General features: G+C 35.3%; 4 protein-coding genes across 7 annotated transcripts; 2 read left to right on the top strand and 2 right to left on the bottom strand.

Moving 5' to 3' along the window:
• Window positions 1–3,242: 3,242 nt before the first annotated feature.
• LOC17889097 (zinc finger protein CONSTANS-LIKE 14) lies at window positions 3,243–5,606 on the top strand. Of its 2 annotated transcripts, none has more exons than XM_023783741.1 (4): window positions 3,243–4,239; window positions 4,489–4,632; window positions 5,015–5,262; window positions 5,357–5,606. In XM_023783741.1, exons 1-4 carry the CDS (start codon window positions 3,478–3,480, stop codon window positions 5,448–5,450), a joined length of 1,248 nt encoding a protein of 415 aa, XP_023639509.1. In that variant the 5' UTR covers window positions 3,243–3,477; the 3' UTR covers window positions 5,451–5,606. The 2 variants fall into 2 exon arrangements, with proteins under 2 accessions (XP_023639509.1, XP_006294300.1); XM_006294238.2 differs by having other exon boundaries at window positions 3,245–4,239; window positions 5,018–5,262; window positions 5,357–5,601.
• Window positions 5,607–5,680: 74 nt separating this feature from the next.
• Window positions 5,681–10,323, bottom strand: LOC17889899 (uncharacterized protein At2g33490). 3 transcript variants are annotated; one of them, XM_023783739.1, is made up of 11 exons: window positions 10,014–10,323; window positions 9,483–9,555; window positions 9,089–9,163; window positions 8,833–8,894; window positions 8,661–8,729; window positions 8,454–8,482; window positions 7,959–8,160; window positions 7,637–7,876; window positions 7,256–7,309; window positions 6,155–7,090; window positions 5,681–5,952 (listed from the first exon to the last, which is right to left on the bottom strand). In XM_023783739.1, exons 1-11 carry the CDS (start codon window positions 10,122–10,124, stop codon window positions 5,941–5,943), a joined length of 1,863 nt encoding a protein of 620 aa, XP_023639507.1. In that variant the 5' UTR covers window positions 10,125–10,323; the 3' UTR covers window positions 5,681–5,940. The 3 variants fall into 3 exon arrangements, with proteins under 3 accessions (XP_023639507.1, XP_006295505.2, XP_023639508.1); XM_006295443.2 differs by having other exon boundaries at window positions 6,155–7,087; XM_023783740.1 differs by lacking the exon at window positions 10,014–10,323 and having other exon boundaries at window positions 9,089–9,180; window positions 9,483–9,561.
• Window positions 10,324–12,011: 1,688 nt separating this feature from the next.
• On the bottom strand, window positions 12,012–13,290 carry LOC17888371 (NAC domain-containing protein 41). The gene is made up of 3 exons (XM_006294720.2): window positions 12,959–13,290; window positions 12,607–12,860; window positions 12,012–12,504 (listed from the first exon to the last, which is right to left on the bottom strand). The coding sequence occupies exons 1-3, from the start codon at window positions 13,140–13,142 to the stop codon at window positions 12,121–12,123; spliced, it is 822 nt and encodes a 273-aa protein (XP_006294782.1). The 5' UTR covers window positions 13,143–13,290; the 3' UTR covers window positions 12,012–12,120.
• Window positions 13,291–16,461: 3,171 nt separating this feature from the next.
• Window positions 16,462–17,611, top strand: LOC111831098. The gene is made up of 2 exons (XM_023784629.1): window positions 16,462–17,548; window positions 17,604–17,611. Exons 1-2 carry the CDS (start codon window positions 16,462–16,464, stop codon window positions 17,609–17,611), a joined length of 1,095 nt encoding a protein of 364 aa, XP_023640397.1.
• Window positions 17,612–21,910: the final 4,299 nt, after the last annotated feature.

Raw genomic sequence — 21,910 nt, 5'->3', positions numbered from 1 at the left:
GATAACTAGTCTAGTCCCACCCTCTCCAGTACTAGTCACTTAGATTTTATTACGGTCTTCTACACATTCAGTCTTAAATCAGGCATGCTCTATGAAATTTACTCGGTATATAACTAATCCCTCAGTCAAAACCATATATATCACTTAAGCTGCATATATTACGTACGTAATACAGTATCTGTATATCAATCACACATGATCAATTTTCACTTCATTGACGTGCTCTCGATTACATGCAATATACGAATGATCACAGTCTCATGCATATAACACATTAATCTTCTTGCTAACGACGGTCATTTGATACGTGTTAATTTAATCCGTTCAAAATTATAACAATTTTTAGAGTGGAATGCAATTAAAATAACTTAATCCGAATAAATCTTTATAAAAAGAATGTGAGTTAAAATCTAAATTTCCAACTCGATAGAAAAAAGTTATAATAAAAATCTCGAAGGTATGAGGTTAGGTGCATACATCAAAAGTCAATAGCAAACAGGATGATATATTCCGGGATAGAATGACTATACGACAACCAAAGTACTTAACCTCGAAAATGAAATGAATCTGGCCGTGAAGTGACAATTTTAAAAATACCCAATCCTTCCTTACTAATGCAATATGATGGGTGGAGCAGAATAATTGAGGGATTGAAAGTTCTTATTTATTTTAGTAGAAGTCAACCAAAATATAATAAAACTAAAACCAAAATGTCAACATTTTAGCTCATTAGCGTTAAAACTATTTGGGCGTGGGCAAATTGGCTCTCGAGCTTTAGCTGCAATTATTAAGTTTGTGAAAACTTTAATAGATGTAATGTCTCACTTCACAAATCTTTTAAATAAGAAAGTCCAAATAACATCACGTCAAATATTAAATAAAAATTATAGTCCAAGACCATGTTCCTACTTGTATGTAACAAACAATACACAACAAAGTAAAGAATGAAAAAGAAGAGAAAACAAGGCCAATACATTTTTTTGTTTTTTAATCTCACCCAAACTATACAAGAGAGTACCATGTGTGATATTTAAGATATTAGGTAACAAACATGAAAACATCAAGCATGCTATATTTGTATAGTTGTGGTTAAATAATTAAGATATTAGGTACATGTATGTATTGACTTGAATTTGCATAACGTTTTATTATTGCACCTTGGTTAAAAAAACCTTACCATACGTACACACTACACACAGAAACAAACATGCAAAGAAAGATAACTACGAGTACCTAACTAATTACACTTTTCTACTTGGTTGCAAAAATACAAAAAAAAAAAGAGAGAGAAGATAGAGAGAAGGGAATTGTGATAAACCAATAGATACAGTATTGGCAATAATAACATTTATACATTTTTTTTTGTCTACCAACATTTATACAATTTTTACCAATCAATATATATATAAAAAAGGAATAAAATGTATTGTCTGGAGGAAAATGACGTTTCCGTAAGGAAAAAAAAGAGTGAAAGAGAGAAGTGCAAAAGGGAATCTGATGGAAGTGTAGAAACAGAAAGCGACGACCAAACCAATCCATTGTTGTTCTTTTCTTATACATATATACAAAGAGATTTTGCAATTTGTTTTTACCAAAAAACAATAAATATTGTTTAGTAAAAAAAAAGTGTTTATTTAAAAAAAAAGAGTTGTGATATATACAGAAAGAGAGACAATGGGACCTAAAAGGAAGAAGGGAATCTCTGAGGAGAGACAGAGATGTTTCAGATCGAAAGAGACGCCAAATTTGTGTGTGTCTGTCTGTCACTCTGTTTTTTCTTCTATGTGTGTGGGTCTCCTCCTCCTCCTCTTTCTCTTTCTCTTTCGAAACCCCAAAACAAAACACTTTTATACTTGTAATACAAGACCATGTTTAATGGTGGAATCTTAATTAAAGAGTTTTTCTTAACAAAGTCTTAGCCTTAAGTACACACTATTAAACATGGTCTAAACAGATTAACCATACATTCGAAATATATCATTATGAACACTCGCTTATGAGTTAGCAATATCCCAAAAGATAACAAAAACATTTTTGCTTAAAATACTTGAAACTTTACATGTTGCTACAATTTTTTACAACACGCTTTAATAATTAGTACTGTATCTTGTTAGTTTACCCTTTGATATTTTTGTATAATTTTATTTATAATGAACTTAAATTAAGGATTAAAAATGAAGATACATGGAACTTTATACATATATCTTGAACAACAAAGACCTCTGCAATCATAAGCCGATGGAAGGAACTACAGTCTAAGGTTTGGAACTCTTGTCGTGTCTTCTTCTGTACTTCACTCTCCTCATATAACTTTTATTTCTTTCATTTTCTCTCTTCTCGTTTGTGGGCTTGGGGTCCACGGAAACATTGGCTTGAAATAAAGCATTGGGCCTTTATATGTTCATTTCCTTTTTTTTTTTTTTTTTTTTAAATACTGATATGAATCACATTGTAAACAATATAACACAAATAACTTTTGAGACAAGAAAGCTGGAAACCAACCTGATGAGCTACACACAAAAACAACAAACGCTTAGACAGAAGATTAGGGAAATTATATGCTTAACTTTTTTTTTTTTACTATGGATCGAAATTTTCTTGCTCATATTTTTACTAATAACAAATTTATATATTTTTCCCTAAACCATTGCAAATTTACATCATAATTAATGCACACATATGTTGTATTTCGTATCAATTAAGACCAAAATCAACTCTCTTTTTTTCTCTAGCAACATATTTTAAAGTCAGTGTATCACATAGTTTGCAATACTCGAGCTCATGTGCTGATGTGCAATCACACACACACCCAAAAATAAATAAAATCAAATTGATTTATATATTTAAAAAAAAAAAGGAAAAACAAAGGGATAAAAGGAGCGAAAAAGGTGATTACTATGTAAGGAAAGGGATTTAACATATAAAAAGTGATAGATACGCTTTACTCAATCAATACCTTCCTTTTATATATACTGTTACGACCCAACCATAAATTCATTATTGTTCTATTATTATTTTAATTTTAGTAGATACGCAGCTAAGCGGTTTGCTTAAAATGCTAATTACAACCGTTAGATCTCACATCATCTAATTATGTACCGTCCTCCATTATTCAATAAAATCCATACAGTACACTGTAGTGCAGCCAATTAATTCTCGAGATGCGACTCTTTTAATTTTGCATTAAATACGTCTTTTGTCATCCATCTTCTTCTTCTGAGAGATATTTATATTTTACTTAAATGACAACTTCCCCTTAAAAAATATCCCATAAAAAAAATCATACACTCCGTTAAACCGAAAGCTTCAGACTTTGAGACGAAATGTCTATTATCTCTGTCTTCTTCTTCCATCGATCACTTCATCGTTCACCCTTGATTTTGTTTTCGGCTTTGTTATAATTTCGGATTGAAAAAAAAAAAAAATTGGGTTCTTTTTTTTTTTTGGAATTTGGAAGGTATTATTGTCAAACCAAAAATGGGTAGTTCAACGACGGTGGCGTGCGATTTTTGCGGCGAGAGGACGGCGGTTCTGTTTTGCAGAGCCGATTCGGCGAAGCTGTGTTTGCCTTGTGATCAGCACGTGCACTCGGCCAACCTCTTGTCCAGGAAGCACGTGCGTTCTCAGATCTGTGATAACTGCAGCAAAGAGCCGGTCTCCGTGCGGTGCTTCACCGATAATCTCGTCTTGTGTCAGGAGTGTGATTGGGATGTTCACGGCAGCTGCTCCTCCGCCGCTGCTCACGAACGCTCCGCCGTCGAGGGCTTTTCTGGCTGTCCTTGTGTTTCGGAGCTCGCTGCTGTGTGGGGGATTGATTTGGAGGGGAAGAAGAAAGAGGAAGAAAGGGAAGAGGAACGTTTGACTGAGAATTTTGGGATGGCGTTGGATTCGTGGGTCTCTGGATCTAACATTGTTCAAGATCTGATCGTTCCGTACGATACGCCGATGAAAAAGCAAAGCTTTAGCTTGGGGAGGTCTAAGCAGGTAGTGTACAGACAACTTGAGGAGTTGTTGAAGAGAGATTTTGTTAGCTGTGAAGGAGATGGAGACGGAGACGGCAGAGGAGAGATTATGATTCGGGAAGGAATAAATGGCGGATCAAACATGTCGCAGCTGTCTCCCACGACGTCGTTTACTTCTTTGCTTCTGTCAACAGAGTACCAAAGTTCTTGTGGTAATGCTGCTACGCAGTGGAATGCTGCTAGTCATACCACTGACCAGAAGGCCCACAACACTCAGGTCTCATCTCTCTTTCTCTCAATTGATTTCTAGGTTTTATGTTTTTGTGCTTACAACATAGAAACATTCTTGCAGTGACATCTTTATCCCCTCAATTATGTCAAGTTACCTTATCTGTAGGAACATTCATAATTTCTGTCAATAGCATAATCCATTTATTTCCATGAATCAATCCCTGGGCTGTCCGTGTTCTAGTTAGTGATACACTGACTTGGATTAACAAGTCGAATTTGCGTTGTTGCATTGCAGATATGGGATTTTAACTTGGGCAAGTCCAGGAACCCTGAGGAACCTAGTCCAGTCGAACCAAAAGGCTCTACCTTCACATTGAATAACGCCACTCATATCAAAAACGATACAACCAATGTTAAAGCTTTGAGAGATAGTTACCAGGTACGGCGTAGCAAACTGTTTGTGTTTAGGGTTCAAATCATATACCACTTTATTTATATCACTTACCTACTTAGCAGAACATAATTAGGGTTTGTTCTTCCAAGCCTCAAAAGCCCCTAATACCAATCCCAAAACACTCCATACCCTAATCAGTTTTAAGCTTTCCCCATATATAACCGTAGTTGGTGACTGATTTACTGATGTCATATGTGTAGCTATATCTTCTTTCTTCACTGCTGTTGGTTTTATCTCTGCCAACCACCAATTTACTACGTCTTGGATTGAATGAAAACCAGATGTATTTATGTCATAATCACACTACATTTTTGGTATATCTTTGTCGGTAAATTGTGAATTTATGATACTTACTAGTCAAATATAGCAGGATGACTGCATCCGCTCAAGTTCCACCAAGGGACAGGAAATATCAAAGAGCAACAATGTTCCCGCTGCCATTCACTCACATAAAAGTTCTAACAACTCAAGTGACTTGCATTTTACGGAACATGTTGTTATACCTAGTACCAAAACCACAAGATTGGTGGCGGCAACGAATGCTGATCTAGAGCGTATGGCACAGAACAGGGACAATGCTATGCAGCGGTACAAGGAAAAGAAGAAAACCCGGAGGTAAATGATGTTGTCAGTATTTCTTTTTAATTTCCATTTTGAAGTTGATTTGTCTTTCCAAAGCCTTAATTCGTAATTGATTCTTATTGATCAGATATGATAAGACCATAAGATATGAAACAAGGAAGGCGAGAGCTGAGACCAGGTTGCGTGTGAAGGGCAGATTTGTGAAAGCTACGGATCCTTAAGTGTATGTGTATGTTTCCTCGTTAGGTTTTACATGTGAGACCATGAGTTGGGAACTTTTGTTTTTTCTTTCTACTTTCCACCTACCTTGTAATTGTAAATGCAAATGATCGATCTTAAACTGTATAATATGGCCAGCTTATGTTAAGCTTCTAGAAGCGATCCCGTAAATCTCGGACGTAAAACATATCACATCACTGAACAAAACCAAAAGCAAATGAAGGTCAGGAGAGAGTACATAAGTTTTGACAATTACTATCTGATAGAAGAAAAACCAAAATTCCTCAGGCAATTATTTATAAATGTGTGCCTCTAATTTTTTTTTTTCTTTTGTTATCATCATTCTCAAAACAGGGATCTGCAACTATATGTGACAGAAAACTAAGATCATCAGGTGAAACTAAAATGGGAGGATATTTACATATATCTGCAACTATAGGTAATGGCCCTCCTTCTTCTTAAGCTTTTAGGTAGCTACAAACATCTTACACCTTAAACCCTCCTCTGCAAAATAACCCAATTAGAACAAATATCAGCACAATTCTGGATTTACATTTAAATGATGAGCAAACAGAACTTCGCGGAAACAGGACTAGAACCAAAAATCTACTTAAACGCATGACACACAATGATCACTTTCTTATTCTAAAACCAAACGAAAATAACTAATAGATAGGGAAAAAAAGTATCAGAATTAATGGTTTACCTCTTGTTTGGACATCGTTAGGTGGTCTGCACGCTCGGGAAGAGCCTGTGGTGGTGCACGGATCAATGATATTGGGGTTAAAGGAGGTGAGGCAGTGCCTAACTTTTTAGTGCCCAGACTTGTCTTAGACATATCTAAATCTGATGCTCTAAGGTTGCTAGTAGGTATTGAGAAGCTACGAGTAATTAGAGGTGGTATTGGGAGAGGAGTAGCTGAATTTGTAATAAGAGGTTTACTGAGCAATTGGCTCTTTAAAACCAAGGGAGCTGAATATCCTAATTCCCTAGAGAACTTGGTAGAACTTTTTGGTGGTGGTCTCGGAAGCTCATGTAGCTCGCTTATTTTCGGGGTTGAGACAAAAGTAGGGGAAGCTGTTGGAGATGATGACACTTTTGGTAACTTAGAAACTGGATTCCTTGGGATTGGACCGGAGTATAAGTGAGATGTTGTCGAGAGAGGCTTGTTAGGTAATGGTTTACTTGTCAGTGGACCAGAGAAGGATCGTCTCTTGAGTGTCCCAGAGAAAAAGAGTCCATCAGCTAAAGGTGGAGGCAACCGAGAAGATGTATTCTTGTTGCTCTCTCTCAGGACTTGTTCTTTCAAGGCTACCATTGATCTTGAAGAAACCTTTGCAGGTCCACGAGTTTCCAGTGGGGATGAATACCAAATTTGTTTTGTAATTGCCTTTGCAGGATTACATGACCCCACGTTTTTGTTAGCTGGACTTGTAGTAGATGAGGGACTTCTCGTAGTTTCTACAGGTGTTGGCAGTGCATATGTGTTGAATTTCCGTGCCAGAGTTGATCGCATCCGTAACAGTTTCTCTGAAGGAGGAGTTGTGCGGTTCTCGGGAAAAAGCGGTGCTGATTGGCTCACTGCCCTAACATCTCTCCTCAACGAATGAGATTTCCTGTAATTTCCTTCCACATTTTCCTGCTGATAAAACAAGACTGGTAAGAGAGTTGTGCAAACTGAATATTTTGGGAGGTTTTCCAGTTCCAGGCAAAGACGAACGAAATTAAATTCCATGAACTATGAGCATCCTGAGAATTTTTGAGTCACTTGAACGGAAAAGCAGAGAAGATGGGAAATGTATATTACCTGTGCAGTATCTGGTCCAGCAAGTTGTGGAAATGTGATGTCTGAGTTACCCAACTGCATGCATAGGTGAACATTATTAAGGAAACGGGTTTAAAAATAAAACAACACCAGATTTAGATAACTTAGATAGTCTAGAAAATGTCAACCGATACGATTCTATTGAGACATGACCTTTTTGTTGGTTAAAGATGTCAAAATGCTTCCATATTAAGCATTTCCCATTTATCAACCTCATTTATAATTGCTTTGTTATATTGGTCGTCATTTATACATTGGCACATGGAGTATCACTATTATCACTATTCTATCCGCGTTCATCAAAAGCACCAATACGGATAAACAGGAAATATCATCAGAACCGTAAACATATGAAACCATCACCTCGGAGGAGCCACCGACTGAAGAATCCGCATCTTGGTCCTTATCATTAACTCTTTCAAAACTCAACTCTCCATCATCATGCACCTCAGAACCATCGTTCTCATTGTTTTCAATTTCATCATCCCCATCATCATCTTCTAATCCACTGAAATGGTAATCAATATGCTGCGACTCGGTTACCATCTGTACATGCGGCTCTACTTCTTCAAGGGAATTAAGAGCCTTCTTGAAGAAGCATAACTGCAAAACCAACCAAAAAGTGACATCAACACAGTGCTTTGGTGATCAAAACAGAAAGACTAAAAATGGCCTAAGATGAAACCTGTGCTGCATGGTGCCGTGCTGCCTGAGTCAAAAGACTACGTGTTTGCCCTTGTTTCAGGGATTTTAAACGGAAAACAAATAAAGTTGTCTCGTTTTCGTATTCATCATGAGCTTCTTTTACTTGCTGTGTCGAAAAAGTTTCTCCTTTCCCACCCTTTGATCTCCCTCTCTCTCTCGTAAGCATGCCTTCATAAACATTCCTGACAGGTAAAGAGTTCCATGAATATAATATATTTTTCCCACTAACATGTAAGAAATTTTTGATAAGAGGAGATGATTTAATATCAAAAAATGGTATTCCCATCATGAGAATGATAGATATTCTGAACCAATCACCCACAAAACTCATGTATCTCTAAAAACAAAATATAGGCGTTTTCCTTCAACGCTAACTTCTTTTTTCAATTATAATAAGGTAATGCGTTTCAGAAATTATTTCCTGTCCCACTAATAGGTGTTTACGAAATAAATAAGAAGGCGGGGCAAGAAAAACCTTTTCTCATCACAAAGCCGCTGCATCTCCTGCATTATCATGTAAACATATTACTATTGTCACTTGAAAAGGTTGAATCAGCAAACATATCAAACAACGCTTAACATCTCATTCTGTCAATATGGAAGCTCATATACACGCAACAAGGATGGGCCATTCAGACCATTGAAAAACTAAATAGATATAATAGATTCTAGATAAACAAACCTCAACTATGCGGAGTTCATTAAGAAGTGACTCTGAGGGAATTGTGATCGTTTTGAATATGTGAGACCGCTGAATCAACAATATTGATAGTTAATTAGTTATTGGTGGTTAGACAAAGGAAAACTCAATAGGAAATTTTTGAACCAGTTTGTAACAGATCTATAAAACTCACATATTTGTCAACAAGTTTTTGCAACTCAAACTGCAATTTTCCCAGCATAATTAACACTCTACCTGCATAAGAATCAGAGAAGCAGAATGATTCTAATTCAGATGCACATTACATAGATCAAAGCCACGAATATACATATATGTAATGTGCAGAAAACTTGACAAAAAGCTAAATGCAAACTGCTGGTTTCAAATGTATAAACATTGACACGAGAGATAATTATGATACATTTAAGGAATATGTTTGTAAAACTTACCACTTTCTTCATCATCATTGAGAGCAGTTTTCTCAAGAAGACAAGCACCTAGTTCTCGCAAAGATTCAGAGAATTCTGCAAGCAAATGAAATCTGCAAATGATAAGAATATATATTTATTAACAAGAAGAGATGTTTATCTCTACAAATTGGGATGTGAGAGCTCACTTCAGAGTTGCCAAAAAAAAAAAAGGTGACAGCACATTTAAAATACAGACCTAGGCATCTGAACCAGCAAACGATAATGCAACAGTGCAAGAATCAAAGCTAAATTATATAATCAACCGAATTAACAACAAACAGTATAATCAGCTAGCGTGATCCATTCAGAATAGGAAAGTGATGAAGTTTCTGGTTACATTTATCCAAACAAAGTAAAAGCACCAATAAATTACCATATGCACTGTTAGCAGTAGCAGCCGCGGCATTGAGCAAGCTATCATAGCAATCTCTCATGTCTTCAACGTCCTGTGAAAATCACAAACAAGCTTAACATTGTGAGACCAGCTACATCTAAATGTAAATAACCTCGTAAAACAGAGAGCACCAAACTGAAAAAACCAAGCTTCCTCCGCAAAATGTAACCAATCATTTGGTTGGTCAAGTGAAGGAGATGATCTAATTTAACCAGTTAGATAAGGAAAAACTACAGATAAACTCAGTTTAAAAACTAAGAAGCTCCAGATCCACCACCAACTTTATATCACAAGTAATTTTCACGAATCCGAGATTTGAATCATCGCATCGTTTCCTAAATCGTCGCCACAAAGCTTAAATTTGGTACATAACTCACCTAGAGCGACGACGAAAACGCGAAATACGATTGAGAATCGCATCATCATCATCAAATAGCAAACAACGAAAGACACACAAATGAAGACAGTTCCAAATTCGAATTGGAGAAAGATAGATATATAAATTGGCACCTGCGAAGCTTGGGCAAGCTCGTCTTTCTGAACGAAAGCTCGAAGATCTCTCCGGTCCTTAGATTCATTCTTGTGAAGCACCCCTCGTAACCGTCGGAGAGAGGTTTTCATGGCCGGGAACGCTGTATCTCCGGCGAATCAAGGAAAATCGAAAACGGCCAAGTAGGTGGAGATGATCGCTTCGTCTTCTTCTTCTTCTTCTTCTCCAACTACGCCATTTCAATTCAACAACACAACGTAAGGAAAAAAAAAAAAAACCTTAATAATGCCAGAAAAAAAAAATCAAAAACCAGGGAAGCCAAAAGGAAAAAGAAAATAAAGATAAAAAAAATAAAATAAAAAAGCGTTTGTTTAGAGGAAAAGTTACAACCTTTGATCCTTGACTTCGTCGTCTCTTTGATTCTCTTTCGTCCTTTTTATCAATTTCTTTTGATTTGTTTTTAAATTTCGCTTATAATTACGTCATCAAGTGGAATAAATGATGCCAGCACCATGCTTAATGCTTTTGAAACTTTTACCACATGAGAGAGTTTTCACCAAGATAATTTTTATATGTAAAGCAAACAAATAAAAAATTCAAAATTTAAATTTTTTTGAAATATAAAGTACATATATATCTCTCTATCTATACATTTTTTTTTGAATCAGAAATTAACTAAAACCATACAAAATCATATATGCTATATTTTTTTGGATATTATCTTTTATATTAAAAAAAAAATCAAAGTTTAGATTGAACACCATTAGCAATGTTTCAACCCTCAAATAGTATTTTTATAATGTATTCAACACAATTTTTTTTTTTTTGGTGAAGATGATGTATTCAACACAAAAAAAAAAAAAATTTGGTGATGATAATGTATTCAACACATTAAAACTGAATAATAAATAATCTCGCGCATGGCATGAGACAATATCTAATTTATTGTATACAAATATGATTATAAGACTAGGATTTACCCCGTGGTACACCACGGGTCCATAGTTTAATATATTTGTTTGGTGGATATTTTTGTAGTTGGTTTATGTAGTCTAGTTTTATACGTGTTTATTTCATTTTATTTTTATATAATTTTATGAATTTTTATTATAAGTAGATTCATAGATATATGTAGTCAACCTGCGGTATACCACATGAAGATTTCGTTGTAAATAAAAAATCATATTTTAACTTAACCCATAAAAGATTTTTAATATATATAACCCATTGAAAAATATAATCATATTTATCTAAATTCAAACCCGTTCAATTTATAATGGTTTTGAACTGTTATCTAAAATTTTATACCTTATGTAGACGTTGTACATATATTTTTTCCTTTATCGATTGAGTTATATGCCTCCGTTTTCAAAAATTTAAATTTCAAAATGTCTGAAAAAATTTGTATTTTTATTATAAATATATGTTATGTAATAATATAAATTAAAAACGAATAAGATCATATAAATATATTGGAGAGGGATTTAACTTATTAGAGAGATATTTTAAGAAATTTTTTTAATGTAATAAATATTTGTTTCCAATTTTCTTGTGATTTAAGTACAAAATTTACTTTTAAATTTTGTTATTTATTCATATGACTAAGGGTTTGACTATGCAAATATTACAAAATAAAATGTTATAACCCAAAATATATTTTAGTACAAAATGTACTTCAAAAATGTTAAGATAGATACTGTGCCAAAAGTTACACATAGTTTGAGCATATATATGTAGACATTTTTAGGAAATCATTGAGGGTAAAAATACGACTTAATTTCTATCACGACTATGTTGGTAATCTTTAGTCTAGTCAACGAAGGGGTGGCGTTCAGAGAGGTTATGAGTTTTTAGATTTAATGAACCTGATGATTTTATGGTTTACTTCTCATTTAGTTAAGATTACATAAATTTTAATTTGTAAACTGAGAGAAAACTTTTATAAAATAATACAAATCGTTATGGACGACAAATGAGAAAGGCTAGCTAATAGCTACCATGAGAAGTAAATCACCTTGTATGGTCCAGATTGCTTTGTTAATTAATCACTTGGTAATCAATCATAAACTAATTAATTAAAGTGAAAAGAAGAAGAACTTGTACTTCTAAAATTGTTTGTTGAGGTTTTTAGAGAAACAAACAAAACTTATTTTCCCGACAAGTGATTTCTTCATGATAATTATGAGTATCATTAGAAGATGTCTGAGTTAGAGCACTTGAGCAAACAGACGACGAAGACCCTGAAGAAGAACAAAAACAACAACAACACGACGACGCAGCAGGAGCCAAATTCAAATCACAGCATCTTCTTCTTCTTCTCTTCTTCTTATCTTCTTTCCTCATAAAGTCATAAAAAATGGGACAAGTACTAGTACTACGACTCTTCTTATTCTCCTCTATCTCTGTCTCTTTCTCGTTCTCCAACTCGTCTCGCTCTTCTTCTTCTTCTTTCCTCTTGTTACTATTGCTTCTCTTCTTCAAGAACACTCTGCACAGAACCCAATTCATGTTCTGTCCAAAAACAAAAAAGAAGAAAGAAGAAGAAGACACTATTAAAATCCTAGCTTCTTAATAAGTAGTGATTCTCATGAGTATTGTGAAAGATTCTCTTACATATGATGAGTCTAGTTGGGAATCAACAAGACGGTATTCGTGAAGAACCCAATTGGTTCTTGTCCCGTTAGGTGGTTTACCTTTGTAGAAAACAAGAGTTTTCTTCATCCCCACGACAAGCTTCTTCTTCCCGATTTGCTTATCGATACCCGTCGCTTTCCAATAACCCGAACCGGTTGATCGGTTCGACCTGTTTCCGTTCGGGTATTTAGCTTCCTTTGTGCTAAAAAAATACCTCTCTGAATCACAATCACCTGTGAATGATCATCATCCATGCATAACATTATTAACAAAACCATCAAAAAACCGAATTGAAGAATTCGAATGAAACCAAAAAAAAAATTGGTTTTACCAGGTAAATCCCAGGGATCGGATTTACAAACATCGGTTTCCGGTATAACAGAAGCCGGTAAGGGTAAACCGGTAACTTTCCTACGCAGATATTGAACAACTAGCTCTTCGTCGGTCGGGTGAAATCGGAACCCTGGTGGTAACCTAAGTACTCCTCTGTTCTTAATAGAGCTACGCTTCTCCATCGTACGTGTAATTATATATTTTTTGAAAAAGTTTTTTAGGATTGAGGAACCGTAGAAACAGAGACCAGAGAAGATGAGAGAGAGAGAGAGATTACTGAAAATGGAGAGGGAAAGTGGCGTTTATTTTATAGCAATGGATGGAGTTCATTATCGTATTTTTCTACGTATCGTACCTTTTATTTATGTTTTCAGCCATGTCTTAATGAATTGAATTTGGTATATATCATTGCTACTTAAAGAGTTTTTTCTCCTTTTAACTTACGTGTAAAATGTACCACGACGTAAAAAACACTATAGTTTAAAGTTTAAACAATTAAAATAATTTTACTAAATCTTTTAACCAATTTTTTATTTTTTTACTAATAAATAGTGTTACCCGTGCTATACGAATGAATACTTCAAACTTAAAAGACAAAATTCACACACATCTTTTTAAAATAATAATATGTTCAAATAGAACTTTATCGTTTATAATTTAGTGAGTAGCATTACGATCCAAAGACTTTTTCCCTTGAAGACAGAAAGAAAGAAAAACTCACTAATCTTGTCGTGAGACATGAATGTTTGCGAACGACTCTATAAATAAGATACGAACTCCGTGAAATCACATAGTGGGAGTCAAAGAGGTTGGAGATGATTTTCACTCATTATACATAAACATTTCATCTTATGATGACTCAAAAAAATAAAAGTCCACGTCGACGCCAACCGAAGACGTCCCCTCTCGTTTGTTGCAGAAATGGCTATATCGTTTGGTGTTATTGTGCGAACATTAACTGAAATGACAAGATTATAATTAACCATACACATTATATTATGATCATCTACACTACTAACGAACATTAATTAATCAACAAAGTTTTTTGAAAAAAGTTATTGGAAAATGGTGTCAGTTTTGTAGCTAGTTATGGCATATTTCGTATACGATGTGCTACGAGCTAGCAAAAGAAAGATGCGTATGAAACTAGATTTCGATTATTCAATTTAAGGGGAGATGTGATCTCATGGGGTCCTTTTGATAGTGACAAATGCCCTGCAGATTCCTCTACTCCGTTGGTCCAATCATCTTTTCCCAATCCAGATCATATAAATTTGCTTAACCCATCTTCTTTTATATATAAACACTTTAGCGTACGTATATCATTATAAAAATATGTATATTATATGAGCTTTTCTTTCCTTCTTTCTTCTTTTTTGTCAACCAATATTATAAGTATGGGTTTCTAATCCTACACGTTATTGAATCTGTAGTCTTACGTAAAACGAAAGAAAAGAAATTCCAAAACGGTCGGCTTTGAACAACAATTGATAACATTTAAATTATAGGAGATGATATTGAATTCACGTTTTTTCACTATAAGTATTATAATTCTACATAAGCTGTATGTTTTATATGATTTAGGGTAAGATGCTGAGTTTGAGCTGCATGCAAACAAGTGAACACAACAAAGGCCAGAACAGTTCATTATTTGTGATTGTTTGATTGGTGCAATGGATCTCAAAAATACAAAAAAAAAGTACTCGCTTAAGTAACCTTTTTAAGAGATAGATATAATAAATTTCAGGAGCTCAAGCAAGTTGCCAAGTTGCAATAAATCTCAAAAAAAAGAAGAAGAACAAAAGTGGTATAATGTTGTAGAAGAACTTAACAAGCAAAACAAGTAAAAGTTACAATTAGGTAAATGCGTGATCGCACGGAGAAGTCATCAAGAAGGCATTTAGTTGGCTTCTAAAACGACGTTCAATTGCGTTGTCCCACCGGAGATCTCATTCCTCTCCTCTCTCCACCACAATTAACTTCTTTTTGTCTCGCATAGTCCGTACAACACAATCTCCCAAAATGACTAAATTGCCTCTAGTTTGAATTTTCCTATTGCCACCAATGAGAAAAAAATTAGACCAAGTGGTACCACCGTATGAAACGTGATTAGTGGGGGAACATATAGGAATAAAGTGTACGAAACCACGACTCTCACAAAATAGCGGCGAATGTAGAAGAAACTAATATATATTTGTAATTTGTTGTGTTCAAACTAAATTTATCTAGTTTCTCAATCCGACTTATATTAAATTACGGAGTATGGAGGGCCATGAGAGTCCACCCTCTTTCATATCGTATTTTTATAAGTGCATGTACAAAATGAACTATAAATATGAAGTGGTATAAATATGTAAGATTGTAGAAGATCATATACTAAAATGGGTGGGCATTATGTAAATGTGGGGTCTAAAGGAGGGAGGGACAGTGGGAGACTTCAAACAATGCCCGTTGCGTGAGGAGAAGGTAAAGGTCATGTCCCAATCCATATAATTCAATGAGGATTTGTCGTCAAAGAAATCCATATTTATGGACTTCTTTCTTTTTTTATATCTTCATTGTGGATATACTTTTGGGTTGGGTTGTATAGCATTATGAATATTACTTGGGTTGTACAGCATTATGAATATTACTTGGGTTGTATAGAAGTTTAGAAAAACGAAACTTCTTTTAAATTTAGTTACCGTATATGTCAACGACTTTTAATACATGGGGTAAACTAAAGTCGAGCTTATGATGTATACTCTAGTTTCCGGCATGTTAAGCTCTTTTGTGATATGATATCCAATTCCTCATTTTAATTGCTTCTAATTTTATCACAGTTTTGCAAGCTACATCAAATTCAACTATCATTTTCTTTGAGTTAATAACGGTCTAAATATATAGACACTTCGAATCTACATATGACGGACTAACTTGCTAAAATTTTGACCCAACCACTGGAAAATGTCACCAACGACGCTCGAACTCGATGAGTCGTCCCCATGACATTCTTGGAATCTAGCCTTATTAATCTTTCGAGTTTTAATTAAACCCTATATGACTATTGCAAGTGCACATTATCATGAGTATTTTACTCAAATACATTTTACTCCTAAGTTTTAGTTTCATATACATGCGAGTATATAAACCACATTGTAACAACTTATTTCATTAATGAGAATGTTATGATTTTTGGTCACTCTCTCTCTTCAGCTCTCTCTCTCTCTTACTCTTCATCTTCAACCTCTCGATTCATCATGTATCTGTGGTGATCTTGATATGGTATCAGAGCTATCACGATCAAAATCATGAGTGCATCATCGATTAACATACTTCTCATTCACATTCTTTCGTTTATCTTGAATCTTTCAATCATCTTCTTCTTCGCGATTCTTCAATTCTTGTTCGCGCTTTTCTAATCTCTCAATTTCTTCGATTCAATCTTCAATTCAATCTTTTCTTCTTTGATTTCTTCATATCTCCTTCTCTTTCTACATTACTCTTCAAATCTCAATCAAAATGAGCTCAAATTCAGCTCGAACGGGTACGACTACTTCGAATTCGACTTCTACAGATCTTTATGAGAATCCATACTATCTTCATGGAATGGATCACGCTGGGTTACAACTCGTGACGGATCGATTAACTACGGGTGCAGATTTTCACACATGGAAGAGATCTGTGCGTATGGCGTTAAATGTGAGAAACAAACTTGGTTTTGTTGATGGAACGATACAGAAGCCATCTGATGATCATCGCGATTCAGGTTCGTGGTCACGATGCAATGATATGGTCATTACTTGGTTAATGGGATCAGTCTCAAAGAAAATAGGTCAGAGTCTCTTGTTTATGTCATCGGCTGAAGCAATCTGGAAAAATTTGATGTCTCGTTTCAAACAAGATGATGCGCCTAGGGTATATGAGATTGAACAACGATTAAGTAGTATACAGCAGGGTTCAATGGATGTTAGTGCTTATTATACTGAGTTAGTCACACTTTGGGAAGAACACAAGAACTACATTGAACTGCCTGTTTGTACCTGTGGAAGATGTGAATGTAATGCAGCTGTACTTTGGGAGCAATTACAGCAACGCAGTAGGGTTACAAAGTTTCTTATGGGACTTAATGAAGCTTATGAACAGACTAGACGTCACATTCTGATGCTTAAACCGATTCCAAACATTGAAGAAGCTTTCAATATTGTAGCTCAGGATGAAAGACAGAGGATAGTAAAGCCAGGAGTTAAGACAGACAATGTAGCTTTTCAAGCCGCTGAATCGTATGATGGAAATGGTTCTTATGGATATGATTCTTCTTATGAGATGGTTGCAGCTTATAATACATATAGACCAAGAGGTAATCGTCCTTTGTGTACTCACTGTGGGAAGTTGGGACACACTGTTCAGACATGTTTTAAAGTCCATGGTTATCCTCCTGGATACAAGCCTCCTAATCAGAATTCTATGGGTCAATATGGGAATAGAGCAGCCTCTCCTCAGTACAATCAGATGAATTACAGCTCCAGACATCAATCGAGGCCAATGAATTCGAATATACCACCAAGAACTATTGCTAATGTTTTCACTGGTGCAGAAAATTCAGATGGTAATATTCTCTACTATCCTCCTCCAGCAATGAATGCAGTCAACCTGGATGTTAGTCAGTTGACACCAGAGCAAGCTCAATCTATTATGACTCAGCTTCAGTCTCATGTGAAAGGACCAGAATCACAAGCTCATATTAATCAGATAAGTACTCAAGTTCAAGTTTCAGGGCCTTCAAATTCTCAGTCTCAGTCATCTATCTCGGAATCAGGTGTCATGGACCCTTTATCATCATCTGGTACAGTTTTCAATATCTCTTCTAATCTTAGATATGAGAATAATAATCTCACTTTTCAACATCATTGTCTTTCTACACTTGAATCTGCTTTGCCTAATGGTTCTTGGATAATTGATAGTGGTGCCACTAGTCATGTATGTTGTGATCTTTCTAGATTTAGTAATACCTATTCAGTTTCTGGAATCACAGTAGCATTACCAAATGGAACTAGACTCCCCATTAGTCATACTGGAACAATTCATTTGTCTGATTCTTTGATTTTATATAATGTTCTATATGTGCCTTCTTTCAAATTTAATCTCATTAGTGTAAGAACTTTGTTATGTGATAATCAATGTTCAGCTCACTTCTTTCCTACTATTTGTTACTTACAGGGGTCTTCTCAGGAATGGATGATTGGGAGTGCTAGTGTTATACATAACCTTTACATATTGGATCTTCACTCCCTTTCTCAACCTGCTAAGTCTCCTGCTAGCATAAGTTTCTGTGGATCCTTGACAGTAGATGGAACTATCTGGCACCAGAGATTGGGTCATCCGTCGACTGCCAAGTTACAAATGTTATCTGGTACAATTCCTATGCCTAAGTCCGAGTTATTGAGTCTAGATCATTGTCCTATATGTCCATTAGCTAAACAAAAGCGTCTGTCATTTCCTTTTAAAAATAACATGTCTCCAAAACCATTTGATTTGATTCACTTGGATATTTGGGGACCTTTTTCAGTTGAATCTATAGAAGGTTATAAGTATTTTTTAACAATAGTAGATGATTGTACTCGAGTTACTTGGATTTACATGTTGAAAAATAAAAGTAATGTTTTGCAGATTTTTACAATGTTCTTAAAACTTGTTCAAACTCAATATAATGCAAAAATAAAATCAATAAGAAGTGATAATGCACCAGAATTAAACTTCTCTGAATTAGTTAAAGAACATGGCATCATTCATTATTTTTCTTGTGCTTACACTCCACAACAGAACTCTGTAGTGGAAAGGAAGCACCAACATCTATTGAATGTTGCTCGTGCTTTACTTTTTCAATCTAATATACCATTAGCATATTGGAGTGATTGTGTGTTGACTGCTGCTTTCTTGATAAATCGTTTACCATCACCTTTGCTAGATAATATCACACCTTATGAAAAATTGATGAATAAGAAACCTGACTATTCAAATTTAAAAACATTTGGATGTCTTTGCTATGCTAGTACTTTACAAAAAGATAGAACCAAATTTACTCCAAGAGCACAATCTTGTGTTTTCTTGGGGTATCCAGCTGGTTATAAGGGATATAAGGTACTGGATATTGAAACAAATGTGATCTCTATTACTAGGAATGTTGTATTTCATGAGCATGTTTTCCCATTTTTAAATCCTGAGATACATATTCCAGATTTCTTTTCACATACTGTTTTACCTAATCCTGTTCCATATATTTCAGAACCTTCTAAAGTTATTTTACATGAAATACCTGAAACTGAACCTGTTCTTATAGCTAATGATACAGAAGTAACTAGTCTAGGGAGGGGGTCTAGGGAAACAAATATTTCAACTACTGTGGAATCAGAATCGAATGTTGTTTTCCTACCTAGAGAAAGATCAAAACGTGCATCTAAGGCTCCTAGTTACTTATCTGAGTATCATTGTGCATTAGCTCAAATTTCTCCACCATTACCACCTAATCATACTACACCATATCCATTATCATCTGTTCTATCCTATGATCTATTCAAACCCACCTATTGTTCATATATCTTATCCTATTCTATGGAGACTGAACCGAAAACATTCAAGCAAGCCATGGCATCTGAGAACTGGAGAGGTGCATGCAATGAGGAATTGAGAGCAATGGAACAGAATAAGACTTGGAGTGTTACTTCATTGCCACCAGGGAAGAATGTTGTTGGCTGTAAATGGGTGTTCACGATTAAGTACAACTCAGATGGCTCTATAGAAAGATATAAGGCAAGATTGGTGGCTAAGGGATTCACACAGCAGGAAGGTGTGGATTTCAATGAAACTTTTTCCCCTGTTGCTAAACTGACTAGTGTCAAGATGATGTTAGGTTTGGCTGCTAAGGAAGGCTGGGAACTAAGCCAAATGGATGTCTCTAATGCGTTTTTACACAGTGACTTAGAAGAAGAGATATACATGAGTCTTCCGCAGGGTTATACTTCAGGTAATTCAGAACTTTTACCTCCTAATGCAGTGTGTAGATTGCATAAATCTATCTATGGTCTCAAGCAAGCATCTCGCCAATGGAATAAATTGTTCACAGTAACTTTGCTAGAGGCTGGATTTATACAATCACCTGCAGATACAACTTTGTTTGTGAAGTTTACAGAGACAAGTTTCATAGCTGTCTTAGTATATGTTGATGATATAGCTATTGCCAGCAACAATACTACAGATTTAGCTGATCTTAAAGCTGTTTTAGCAAAAGCTTTCAAGATAAAGGATTTAGGTCCACTGAGATTCTTCTTAGGCTTAGAAATAGCAAGATCATCGAAAGGAATATCAGTATGTCAGAGGAAATACACCTTAGATCTTTTGGAAGATACAGGTTTATTGGCATGCAAACCAACTGATGTGCCTATGGATCCTTATGTGACTTTGACTGGTGAATCTGGCTTACCTTTGGATACACCAAGATTATACCGAGAGTTGGTGGGACGACTTCTATATCTGACTATCACAAGACCCGACATAACCTATGCAGTACACAAGCTTAGTCAGTATATTCAAGCCCCGACAGATCAACATCTTCAAGCTGTATACAGAGTACTTAAATATCTTAAAGGCAGTCCAGGTCAGGGTATTTTCTACTCTGTAGATACAGAACTTTGCATAAACACTTTTGCAGATGCTGACTGGGGAACATGCAAAGACACCAGAAGATCAGTTTCAGGATTTTGTGTCTATTTGGGAACTTCATTGATAAGCTGGAAGTCTAAGAAACAGCAAGTTGCAAGTCACAGTAGCACAGAAGCAGAATATAGAAGCTTGGCTGAGGCAACAAGAGAAGTTTTATGGATACAACAGCTTCTGCAAGCGTTTCATGTTCGTGTGATTACAACAACAAAGTTATTTTGTGACAACAAGTCAGCTATATACATCGCAACAAATCCAGTGTTTCATGAGCGAACAAAACACATAGAGATTGATTGTCACATTGTCAGAGATCAGATCAAGCTTGGGAATCTTAAAGCTCTTCATGTTTCAAGTGAGAATCAGCTAGCAGATATTCTGACAAAGCCTTTGCATCCGAAGCCTTTTCACTCTTTGCTTGTTAGAATGTCACTTTCAAACCTTTATAATCCTACACTATGTTTGGATTCAAAGGTTTGCGGGGGTGTATCATGAGTATTTTTACTCAAATACATTCCTAAGTTTTAGTTTCATATACATGCGAGTATATAAACCACATTGTAACAACTTATTTCATTAATGAGAATGTTATGATTTTTGGTCACTCTCTCTCTTCAGCTCTCTCTCTCTCTTACTCTTCATCTTCAACCTCTCGATTCATCATGTATCTGTGGTGATCTTGATACACATAACACGTGATATATAGTACAGTAATGTGTTGAATCCACATAGATTTTTAGAAGTCGGTTATATATATATATATATATATATATATATATATATTTTAAAAATGTTAGAATCCAGTAAGGGACTGATCGTCTTAAAAAAAGAACCTACCATTCCATGCATGTCTAGTCGTCTTTGGTCGTTTCTAGTAATCTGCTAGGGACTAATCTTTGGTTCATATCTTTCTAGTAGTCTTTGGATATTAATCGGTCTAAGGACCAATCGGTCTGCTTCTGTATTCACAATGTGAATTTCACATCCACGCGTCCGTAAACATCCAAAATGATCCAAAGTCTACTTCTTTCACGAATATAAAATACGAATAAAAACTGATAAAAAAAAAACATATCAGCTCACCTAATCAAATAATGCGGTTGTCAATATATATAAACGAGTATCATCAACCAACCAAAACAAATGATTAGTCTGCTTTCTTGTTAAACTTTTACAAGACTAATTAATTTGCACTGTCCCATAAGAGCAAGAACAATATATTTCACTCCAATTCCAAATATGGTTCTATTGGCACAAG

This window comes from Capsella rubella, unplaced genomic scaffold, assembly GCF_000375325.1.
Source record: "Capsella rubella cultivar Monte Gargano unplaced genomic scaffold, Caprub1_0 scaffold_4, whole genome shotgun sequence".
NCBI lineage: Eukaryota > Viridiplantae > Streptophyta > Magnoliopsida > Brassicales > Brassicaceae > Capsella > Capsella rubella.
The sequence above is the reverse complement of the archived record's forward strand: the minus strand, read 5'-3'. Positions and strand labels throughout refer to the sequence as shown.